Source organism: Lampetra planeri, chromosome 46 (genome assembly GCF_965212315.1).
Source record: "Lampetra planeri chromosome 46, kcLamPlan1.2.h2, whole genome shotgun sequence".
Lineage (NCBI taxonomy): Eukaryota > Metazoa > Chordata > Hyperoartia > Petromyzontiformes > Petromyzontidae > Lampetra > Lampetra planeri.
The window spans coordinates 8,622,827-8,635,414 of NC_136152.1; the positions used below are offsets into that span (position 1 = coordinate 8,622,827).

The 12,588-nt window shown below is 42.5% G+C and overlaps 1 protein-coding gene across 4 annotated transcripts in view; it reads left to right on the forward strand.

Moving 5' to 3' along the window:
- Positions 1 to 8,638, forward strand: part of LOC144733397 (uncharacterized) — a 38,629-nt gene extending 29,991 nt beyond the window's left edge. For 2 of the 4 annotated variants that reach the window (XM_078615307.1, XM_078615308.1), the window contains one exon: positions 5,442 to 8,638. In XM_078615307.1, coding sequence (XP_078471433.1) covers positions 5,442 to 6,795 — 1,354 coding nt within the window. In that variant the 3' untranslated portion in view covers positions 6,796 to 8,638. Of the gene's footprint in view, positions 1 to 2,609; positions 2,648 to 3,913; positions 4,002 to 5,441 lie in introns of all 4 variants that reach the window. The other 2 variants (XM_078615310.1, XM_078615309.1) reach the window with 2 other exon arrangements.
- Positions 8,639 to 12,588: the final 3,950 nt, after the last annotated feature.

The window sequence follows — 12,588 nt, forward strand, 5'->3', positions numbered from 1 at the left end:
ATCGGGGAAACGAAACGACATATTTCGGACCGCATTCGCGAACACAAGTCGGATTTGAAGCACGGCAGGACGAATTCTTCGGCCGTAGGTGATCACTGTTATAATACTTCTGGTTCTCATGACATTGTGTTCTCCGATACCAAGGTACTCTGCAAGCCTTCTGGATACTACCAAGAGTTGCCCATGAAGCCATTCAGATATACAAACAGACAACTTCAACTGAGAGGATGGATTCTAATTGAGCAATCATTGGAAGGATGTAATTAACCAAGTTAAACTTTAGCTACTTTATAGTTTTACAGTCATATCCATTCTTTTTCTCCCAGCTTTATACACTACCATCACTCAGAGATTTGACGTACAGTGTTTTGATGGTGCCCCAGTGCTCATCCCCTCCACCCCATGGCAATTTGCCCGGGAGCATTATGCCCAGGAGCCCAGGAGCCTCTATGGTGTCCGCATCCCAATGCTTGGTCCGACCTGGCTGCTTCACTTCTCTTACACTTACCCTTATCTTGTCTGTTAGTCAGCTAGTCCCCCGCCCCCACCCCTCCCCCCTCCCCCCCTGACTCCTCCCCCTTCGCTTACCACATATAATCACGTGTCTCTAGACAGCTCTCTTTATTCACTACAGTGGTTTCGCTGTAGCGTGTTCCACCTTTACCCTTTGGTTGTAGTGTATGGTAGTGTATTGTATAGTGTAGTGGATAGTGTAGTGTATAGTGTTTTTTTATATTAGTGTATTCTATAGTATATAGTGTAGTGTATTGTGGAGTCTATACCATTGCATAGTGTAGTGTATTATAGTATAGTGGATAGGAGTCTATAGTAGTGTTTCGGGTATAGTTGTGTATTGTGCAGTATTCAGTATTGTGTAGCAAAGTTTCTAAGTGTATTGCGTAGTTTATAGCAGTGTATAGTGTAGTGTATAATAGTACTAGCATAAGTACCCGGCGTTGCCCGGGTGAAAAATATATTTCTTAATAACCTTACATATATACACAGATGGGCTGCTACCCCTGCCCCCCCCCCCCCCCCCAGGCACGATCTCCTCGGCCGCTGTGCAGTAATATATACGGCCTATAGTGTGGTGGGGTGTCGAGGCCTAGTACCGTGCAGAGCCTCCGGCCTCGCCTAGATTGCCCACCCGGCTGAGGCTGGGTACCGGGGCCGTTACCCCCCCCCCCCCCCCCCCCGCGCTACAATAATACTGTGTAATCGCTATAATTTTATAATCTACCGACCCTATAATAGTAATTGCACACATTGTGGTGGGGGGGGAGTGAAGAGGACGTGAAACTTTGATGAATTTACCTCAGAGTCGCGTGGTGGGTGTCGAGGCCTAGTACCGTGCAGAGCCTCCAGCCTCGCCTAAATTGCCCACCTGGCTGATGCTGGGTACGGGTGGCGTTCCCCCCCCCCCCGCGCTACAATAATACTATGTAATCGCTATAATTGTATTATCTACCGACCCTATAATAGTAATTGCACACATTGGGGTGGGAGGGGAGTGAAGAGGACGTGAAACTTTGATGAATTTACCTCAGAGTCGCGTGTTAATGCGTGCGCATATTTTTAACGGGAATTAAAAATGGCGTCCACCCCGCAGCGAATGCGTCGCTAGCCGTTGCCAGGGGCAACCGCCGTCCAATGAAACTGCGTATGGTCCGGCGACACACAGACACACACACAGACAGACAGACAGATTTGCGATTTTATATATATAGATAGCATAGAAGTGTAGTGTATAGTAGTGTATAGCAGTGTATGGTGTACTGTTTAATAGTGTAGTGTATAGTATCGTAGTATATAGTGTAGTGTAGAGTATAGTAGTGTAGTGTATTGGTGATTTAATTTAGCTGTTTAATTTCTTAACAGCTTTCCTATGAACTAGATATTGCTTAACTTAGCTTTCCTATTAATCAATTCAACTTTCGCCCCTTTGTTCATAGTACCCCAATACTCACCCTCCCCCCCTCTCCTGCATAATGAATAGCGTTTGAATGAGCTCATTCAGACGCTGTTCTTCACCTGAGGACGGCTGCTTGCGTTGTGGCCGAAACGTCATGAGAATTGTATTGTTTTATTTTTATTATTTTATTATTTCCCATCTACGTGACTTTACCGAAAGAACCAAGAAGATGAATCCCTGCAGTTACGAAAGTTTTAAATCGAAATTCTGCCCCTTTGTTCACGGTGCCCCAATACTCACCCTCTCCTGCATAATGAATAGATGTTATCAATCAGCCTAGCACCCGCCCCCCACCGACTCCATGCGCCCCCCCCCCCTGCCTTGGCTCCTCCCCCCCTCTTGCCCTATATAGTCGCGTTTCTCTATTAGCTCTTTTCACTTACTGCAGTGATTTTGGCTGTAACGGTTCCACCTGAAGACAGAAACTTTTGTTGCCTCCGAAACGTCGTGATTTAATTTAGTTGTTTTTCATTTATACATTTTACCGAAAAAACCAAAGAGTATGAATCCTTGCAGTCACGAAAACTTCAAATCTAGAATTAGTTCTTTTCATTTTATTATTATTTTTTCATCTACGTGACTTTACCGAAAGAACCAAAGAGTATCGTCACAAATGTCTGACCCCCCTCCCCCCCAGGTGCGTGACGTCATTTATTGACGGCCCCTAAGACGGAGGTAAGCCTTGAGAAGAGAGAGTGACTGGCTTGTGAGAGTTCTACATCAAGTATAATAACAACAGAAGTGTCACAGTGACAGACTCTCTACGAATTGTTCCAAGTTTCAAACAGTATAGTTTATCAAATATTTTACCCATTTGAGTTAAAACGTACACAATGGTTGGAGTCTTCTCTTACTATTCATATGTACAGAGAAAAACTTAAGAGACATTACACCTAGATACTATTGGAATATGTATCGTTTCCACATGCAAACAGGTTGGCATATCCAGAGCTCATGTATGTGCCCATTACAATGTATATCTTATAGCTTTTAGAAGAAAGCAAAAATTAAAGAGAGAAAAACAACCCATGCTTAACAGGGGAGATAAAATATGAATTTCATGCAGAAATGTGCCCCAAGTCAGGAATCGAAACCGATCGCTTTTGCTGTAAGACACAATTACTACCACTGTGCCAGCTTTCTGGCCTAGCAGCTGAAGGGTATATATTGGAAACATTGTTTTAATCTTTCATGTTTAGTTTGGCCAATGGTTAAGGTTGACCAATCCTTTGGCCATTGCTTTAGAACAGTTTGTGTTCCTTCCCTCACATTTCCAATTATCACAGTTAGCTATGTACGGTGTGAAAGTTTTACATACATTGCGGAAGTTTTAGGGGTTAATGCCCTGCGCAACGAACCCGGCGGCCCAATTAGATTCCTGCTCACGGCCAAAACCATTTACGATTATCTGAACCGGTCCTGGGCCTCCACTAGGTCGACTCAACCTTAAATGAGTGCCTGGTGCAGTGTGTAAACATTGTCACTAGGGAGACGAGGGCGACTGGGCGTTGTTGGTCACCCCACCCCCTAGTGTGCCATGCCGGCCTTCATAGATGCTTGCTAATAGCACTTCCCCCAAAAAAGTATGTTAAGGCTATGTGAATTTGTAATGTCTTATGTGAATTTGTAATGTGGCGAGTAATGGTACAGCGGTAATCATCCTGTGCAATGAATCCTGTAAATACTTACATTTTTGCTCACAGCCACATATGTGACAAATATTTGAAACACCCCAAGACTTTCACTAGGTCTACTCGGCCTAAAATGGGTACCAGGTTTAGTATGTAAAATTCAATTTGGGGATACAAAAGTGGCTGGGCTTGGTGCTGGCCCACAACCCCCTCATCTTGTGCTCTGACAGCTTTGATGGATGCTTGCTAACAGCACTTGCTATAACAGTGTGTTGAAAGCTATATTAAGGATCTTTGTTTTTGTGTACAGCAAACCCTTGCCCGTCATGGGGGTTACATTCTTGAAAATAGCCGCAATCAGCAAGTCCATTGTGGGGAAATCTCGGGTTTGATTCACGGTTTGTTTTATGTTATACTACATCAACCCAAACATTAAACAGGATGTATTTTTGATGTAAAATATATTCTTTGGGTCTTTCGGTAAAGCCACGTAGATATAAAAAATAATTAAATTAATACAAATCATAACAATATCACGACGTTTCGATCGCAACACAAGCAATCATCAGGTGAAAAATATAGCGGGAGAGCTGCTGAGGCAGGAAAGAATATATGTCGGGAGCGCTGCTAAGGTAGGGAATTATAAAGATTTGAGATGGGTGTAGCTCAAGGGTCAGTGGGTAGAGCTAGAGATGAAATTTGCATGTAAATGTAAGATCGAGTAAATCTTGACAAACGAAGCTGTGGGGGGTGGCCGTTGTATTGTAAGAGATTAGCATGTCAATGTAAGCAAATTAAAATTTGCATGTAAATGTAAGCTCGGAGAGAGCTCGGAAAGCCATCGCCACGTGGAGGTAGAAAAAGATGGCAAGCCGCCATTTACTAACACAGCTAACGGTGGCTGTGTTAGTGAATGTAACTCAGACAGTCGAAAATAACTGCTCACATAGGTAGGAAGGGAACAACACAGCCAGTTATGACCTAAGCTGGTTAATAACGTCCTTCCAATGATTGCTCAGTTTGTACCCATCTTCTCGGTTGAAATTGTCTGTGTTTATCTCTGGATGGCTTCATGAACAAATCTTTGCTGATAGCCAGTGGGTTTGCAGAGTCCCTTCGTCTTGGCTGCCTTAGCAGTGCTCCCGACGTATATTCTTTCCTGCCTTAGCAGTCAGCAGCTCTCCTGCTATATTTTTCACCTGATGACGATTGCTTGTGTTGCGATCGAAACGTCGTGATATTGTTATTATTTTTATTAATGTTATGATTTTTCTATCTATGTGGCTTTACCGAAAGACCCAAAGAATATTAATTCCTGCAGTCACGAAAGCTTGAAGTCAAAATGTAAAATATGATTAATATTTTCCAGTGCTAAATATAACTTGTATAGTAAATGTATTAAAAGAAAATAAAAAAATGTGTCGACGACTGTACACGTTATCTTCCGCGGCAGCAGCATTGCGAGCATTACAGTTATAATTTGTTTACAGTATTATACACTAACAGGAAGAAAAATTGCGGGCGGCTGAACGTCATTGTTGGAGAATGGGAACGGCCATGTGATCTGGGACTCGCACTAGACCACTTGGGAAACAATATGGGGGACTACATTAACGATGTGTACACGAATCTTGCGGTCAACCGCGAATGGTCGAATCACGGGGGCGCGATCGGCAAACTGAACCTCAATACATTTGGGCCAAAACCGCGATAGCTAATCTCACAGAATGGAAGGGTTTTCTGCATATACATGGTGACTGATAGTGAGTGAGATTGTGCAATGTACTGTGTGTGAGTGTGTAATGTGTAGTCATATCGTATGTGATATGTATCTGCAGAATCAATCACATGGAGCAGAGAGACTCGGCACAGACTGGAATTAAAAAGGACCAAAGCGTCCTTTGTTTATACAGCACGGACCAGATGGGAAACATGAAGAAACACCTGCAATCACACACTGGCAAAAAGCTTTTCAAGTGCTCTGTGTGTGGGAAGGCATTTACAAGGTCATCACATCGTGATAGACATCAGACATCACACACTGGCGAGAAGCTGTTCAAGTGCACATTGTGTGGAAAAGCCTTTTCACGGGCATCAAACCTTGACAGACATCAGACATTACACACGGGAGAGAAGCTCTTCAAGTGCAGTGTGTGTGTTAAGGAATTTTCACGGGCATCGAATCTTAACAAACATGAGAAAAAACACTTTGGGGAAAACCCATTCAAGTGTACTGTGTGTGGGAAGGGATTTTCACATTCAGGATCTCTTCTGATTCACCAGAGTAAACACACAGGTGAGAAGCCGTTCAAGTGCACAATGTGTGGGAATACATTTACACAGTCGTCGCATCTTAACAGACATCAGAAAACGCACACAGGCGAAATGCCCTTCAAGTGCACTGTATGTGGGATGGCATTCTCACGGTCATCGAATCTCGACAGACATCAGAAAACACACTTTGGTGAAAAGCCCTTTAATTGCACTGTGTGTGAGAAGGCATTTTCACGGTCTTCACATCTTGACAGGCATCAGAAAACACATACTCGTGAACATCTCTTTACGTGCACTGTGTGTGGGAAGCCGTTTACAGATTCAGGATCTCTTTATATTCACCTTAAAACTCACACAGTTGAGAAGCTCTTCAAGTGTAATGTGTGTGGCAAGGCATTTACACAGTCGGCATATCTTCCTATTCACCAGAGAACACACACAGGGGAAAAACCCTTCAAGTGCACAGTGTGTGGGAAGGCATTTTCACGATCATCACATCTTAACAGACATCGGAAAATACACTCAATGGAAATGCCTTTGACGTACCCTGTGTGTGGGGAGGCATTTCCACGGTCAGAAGTCCGAAACAGTCATGAGAAGATCCACTTGGAGTTGAATGTGAAATCTACAAGTGAAAGTGCTTCAATTAACCCATCTCTCATAAAACAGGAACCAGAAGAAAATTTCCCCTTTGAAACGTGGCCAGGAGTGAAACTGGAATGTGACAAAGAGAAGTTTCAATGTGAAGAAGTGACGTTGAAATGTGAAGACGATGATTTGAATCCAGGACCCAACTTCCAGGTCGATGGAGGCATTTTGAAGCAGGAGGATAATTTGGACTGTGAGGGAAAGCGAGATGACCCCAAAAAGTTTTTGGATGTGGAAATTTGGATGGACTTTTTGGACAATGCAAAGTAGGAGTCCAGGAAGATATATATATCCAGGAAAATGAGACAAAGAATCTCCACAGAGTTCACCTTATTTATAGGCTTCTCTTATTGCAAGAATGCATGCAGCTGTAGGTGTCAATCAGACAGTTTAGATTTTAGTAATTCTGATGTAAAAAAAAAGAAATTGCAGTGGAGTGTTAATGAAATAGGGTCAACTTTTTTCATATTCTAGAAATATAATTTGATAATCTTGATTTGAAGCTTTCGTGACTGCAGGAATCCATACTTTTTTGTTCTTTCGGTAAAGTCATATAGGTATACATTTTATTCTATACGTACGTGACTTTACCGAAAGAACCAAAGAGTATAATTTGATATTTATGCATGAAGTGATTTTGATGGTAACCGTTGAATATTATAGACCTCATTTAAAGCATAACATGCATTCTTGGAGAAGTGAGCACAAATCGAATAAGTGTTAAAAGGGGTCATTATACCATGGTATACAACATGGGGATACGTACCCGACAGCATTATTTTCTATGAGCAATATATGAGGGCTTCATTGGGGTATCTGTAATAATGCTAATAATGCAGATGGAAAACATTTCATGAATTAAATAATGTATTATAATAACCACAGTATGATGTACTATACGCACAAGTGCATTCTGCTGTACACCTACAAGGCATTGGTGGGAGACATTTGAGGAGCTGCTGCGCTCCCAATCCAGGTAATTCTCAGAGAAGAGCTCCAGGACCTTTGTGATCTTAGTGATGCTTTTCGTCTAAATTGCTTTGGTGAGGTTTCTTTTAGGTAGGGCCTGAGATTGTGCTATTCTCATGATTTTTTTAATCGATGGTTTAAAAATGTAATCGTGACTGCGAATCATGATAATCGAATGGTGGGGTCTGGTTGGCTCAGCATACGTTATTCTCATTGGCCGAGTGAATGATGGGGACGGATAGCAGTCAGCCCTGCTGCGTGTTCTCGCAAGCCCTTTATAGATATTTAGATTTTATTATTCGTTGTAAAATATTTTTCCAGGGCAAAGAGCACTATAACAAATCAGCGTTCAACGCGGTCGCACTAATCGATGTCCCATGTACTTTTAAAGTGGCTGCTGTATGGCTTTGTCTGCATGCTCCCCAATCTCTTTTTTTAAATAGCTGTTTTAACTGTAAACACAATATTCACACATCACAACCACTAAACTCACTTCACATACACATTGCGCACACAGTACACGATCACAATATAGTCAATAATTTGCGCACAGTAAAACCATCCACAACATACACATCACACCCACATACGATACAGCAAACCCTTGCCCATCGCGAAGGTTACATTCTTGAAAATAGGTGCAATCGGCAAATACCAGATCCACAAACTCAAAGGCATTACTAGTCCTTGGGCCAGACCAGATATCGGTACCACCCAAGGTGGCAACACTTCAATGGTGCCATTTTATTTGTTACACCAACAGAAGTAAAATAATACATGGTAACCTTTCCAAATGAGTAGCGGTTTAATTTTTCTCGCAGCAAACCTGTTTTTGCACCTATCGCAATCACGCCTATTTGCCCGGACTTTACAAATAAAACATTCCAACACCTCTGCAGTTAATTAGGACATATAATTTACAAACTGGATGTTTGTCCCCAAGGCATGTATTTCATACATATTCTTGCATTTATTCACGCTTGTTCAATTTAAGTGACTTAGTTAAGTCTGGAATAGATTGGTGCTATCTGTTTTCCTTCTGTTTATAGCAGCTTGTTTGCTCATCATTTACTGGCAGGTGAGGCAATGACTGGTGGTTCTCTATTATTTCTGTTCAGTAAAGATATCTACAGTGCTAACTTTACCCTCTGTATTGTTGATGTACTTGTTAAGATTATTAGTTAAGGCCAGGGACTACAGGAAAAAATAATGATTTTTCTTCATATTCTTTGAGTCTTTCGGTAAAGTCACTTATGTTCAAAGAAAATTAAAAATCTATGACCTTTTTTGTTCCTGATTAAGATTGCTTGTGTTGCGATCGACACATTGTAGATTTTTCGTTATCTTCTTTGAACCTAAGTGACTTTACCGAAAGACCCAAAAGAATATGAATTCCTGCAGTCACGAAAGCTTTAAGTCAAGATTTTTGTTCAAATTGTCAATTTTGATATTTTTTATATTTTGCTTCTATAAATTGTAAACTTTCATAAATTATTACCAATAACTTTGTTATTATTATTACCAATAACTTTGTTATAACTTTGTTATTTGTAGTAATAATTGATTAAAATCATTAAAACTAACTATATTTTATAAATATTTTTTACGATTTTTATACAAACTTCGCCAAGTAAACAGCCTTAAATTAGCGGGTTTTTTTGCATTAATTGCAATTTGTCTCAGCATTTTAAGAAATAACCTAGTTGATTTGCATATCATGGAAAAGCTTATTCTCTGGAGAAGATGTCTAGCTTAGTCATATATGGCTATTGACTTTGCTGTCATGGTAATAAGAGGGGGAACACAAGTATAACTCTCAAATCTCATTGCTACTGGCACCACAATGCCAGAATTGGCATTGTGATTTTCTCAAAATTACATTTTGCATTCCGAGTTTGACAACTCATGTTTCATAATAGGTAAAGCCACATAGCATACTGCTTCCTACTTGGAATATCTAGAAATGTTCAGAGGGATGTTTTTATATATTTATAGATGGCCGCAAGTGCAACAGGGCAGTGTGATGACACAAACGCCTGTATGAAGCTCTCATGCGACTGACATAGGATGGTTTCCTGTCCTGGTTGGAAGCAACTCGCACGAACGGCATAGTTCCCCTGGATGAGATACTGTGGACCATTGACAACCTGAGGAAAGAAGTCTCACAAGCAGCTTTGAAGGATGTCCTCGAGGACAGCTCATGTACACACATGTAACTGTTTGAAGTCTACTGCGAGTTCCTCAGAGGTGGAAACAGCAGCCTCTCGACCTTCTGGATGTTCTATTTGGACATGGTTGAAATATTGTTGGGGCTCATCCGAGCATCCAGAGAGGGAGACTGGATGCTACACTTGGTAAGAATTTGAGCAATGATCCCATGGTGCTTCGCTTATGATAAGATGAATTATGCACGCTACTTCCCCTACTACTACGCCCAGATATCTCAGCCGCCCATCACACACCCAGATGTGTACACGGAATTCATGGAAGGAGGCTTCTCAGTTCAACTGGGCTCCACCAATCTTTTTGGCCGAATCCTTGTTGACCAAGCTATAGAAGAAACGGTGAACAAAGACACCCATACAGCTGGAGGGACAAAGGGATTCAGCTTTAAGCCAGGAGCCGTGACCAAATATTACCTAACAGCTGAGTACAGAAGCATGTACCGCAGACAGCTGAGAGACCTGATAGGTCAAGGCAGGTCCAAACTGTCCCATCCAGATCTACAGGGTCCAAGGATCAAAAGAGATAAAGCAGATGTTCAGTCTCTCATTGGCCTTATTGAGAATAACTGGATCAACCCTATGTCCCCTGATGAGATAGATCTGGTTAGCCTCTCCACTGGCACTATGGCTCCACCTGATGTGACAGGGATCTTTTGAGAGCTCTTGAGGTACCAGGTATTCAAGTAAACGAGGTGTGCTGAGGACCCACCATCTGTGAAATTCCACGACAAGATGACAAAAGTCTGAAGACATTTCGATTTAAAGCTTTCGTGACTGCAGGGATTCATCTTCTTGGTTCTTTCGGTAAAGTCACGTAGAAGGGAAGTAATTAAATAATAAAAAAACAATAACATAATTCTCACGACGTTTCGGCCACAACGCAAGCAGCCGTCCTCAGGTGAAAACCAGGTCTGTCGAGGCGACAGCGTCTGAATGAAACAGCACACGTGCTTGGAGCATATATATAAGCTGGGTTGGAAGGGGGGAAAATGGCGCCTTGACAAAAGAATATGCATATCAAGAGGAATTTAGCATATTTATGGGAAATGCAGGTATGTGATTAGTACTAATGCCCATGCATTATGCAGACATTCTCCAATAGCACAAAAACAGCATATGGAAAGAAAGCACGGGATGTGGTTCTGAAGGCAGATAGAAACCTGTTCAGTCACATGATCCTGGTGGCTGAAAGCAGGAAGGTGAATATGAAGGATGTCCTTTCCTACCCACTGGGCCCACTGCCATGGGCACTGGCAAAAGCTGATGGGTCCTGACGAAAAACAAACAAGGCTGCACTTTCCAGAGAGCTTGAAAAGAAAATGTCTCCTGCAGAAGACATCAAAACCCCATCTACTTCCATCATTGATGGGATGAGCCTAGTCAAAAAATGAATGGCAACAACAAAACCTTTGCACAGGTGGCAGAGTCAGCCTTGACCCAGGTCCTCCACGAGGGGGCACAGTGAGAGGATTGATGTTTTTGATGTCTACCGACAGACTTCGAGCAAAGATGCTGATCGATTGAACCGGGGTGCAGACACCACTCTCCAGTACAATAACCTTGCCGGAGGACACCATGTCCAGCAGTGGAGAAAATTCCTGTGCAGTCCATCCAACAAGACCAGTCATCAAGTTTCTGGTAGAAGAGTGGAAACTCATAATCAACGATTTTTGGGTTTAGATCGCGTTATTTATAAATGTGTCGTAACCCTCCACCACCCGACACGGCCAATCAGTAAAAAAGTGTCACGTTGACAAAAGACAAATAGTTCACTGCTTTAGCCCACCGGTGTGTTGAAGCGTGAAACCACAACATTTACAATTTGAGTACGACGTTTCGCTGGTAATTGCATCCAGCATCATCGGGCAATTCGCCATTCTGCAATTACCAGCGAAACGTCGTACTCAAATTGTAAATGTTGTGGTTTCACGCTTCAACACACCGGTGGGCTAAAGCAGTGAACTATTTGTCTTTTGTCAACGTGACATTTTTTTACTGATTGGCCGTGTCGGGTGGTGGAGGGTTACGACACATTTATAAATAACGCGATCTAAACCCAAAAATCGTTGATTATGAACAATATTGGTCGCGAAAGCCTACGTGTTAAACAGAGTGGAAACTCCCACTATACAGAGAAATTATGCATGGCAATGTGTTGTTACATGACCTGTGAGGAAACCTGCTACAAGTTGACAGAAGATGAGTGTGAGGAAGTAGCAGAGCTGCACTCCACGCATGAAGAAGCTGACACCTGTCTGCTCCTGCATGCATTGCATGCAGCAAATGTGGGCTCAAAGGCAGTTATCATCACAGCTGAGGACAGTGATGGCATGGTGCTTTGTCTTGGCTTCCAGAAGGACATCACCTATCTCATCTACGAGAAGTGTGGGACACAACCGCACACAGTTTGTCGATATCAGCAAACTGGCAAGGTCACTTGGAGACAGCATCTGTGACAGCCTAATTGGCTTACACGCCTTCACAGGCTGCGACACTGTCAGTTCATTCGCCGGTCGAGGGAAGCTGAATGCCCTGAAGATGGTGAGAAAGGACACTTCCTGCCAAGATACTTTTAGTCGACTGGGGCAGTCATAGATTGTGAGTGATGAGCTGTTCCAGAAAATTGAGCAGTTCACCTGTCGCATGTATGTTGATAATAGCACTGGTGAGGTGAATGATCTGCGCTACCAGCTCTTCTGCACCAAAAGGGGACAAGTCGATTCCAGCCAGCTGCCACCATGTAGAGACTGTCTCTTCATGCATGTTCAACGAGCCAACTATCAGGCAGCAATCTGGAAGTGCTGTCTTCAGGCTAATCTTGTGGTGCCAAGCCCTACTGAGTATGGATGGACAGACAATGATGGCAAGC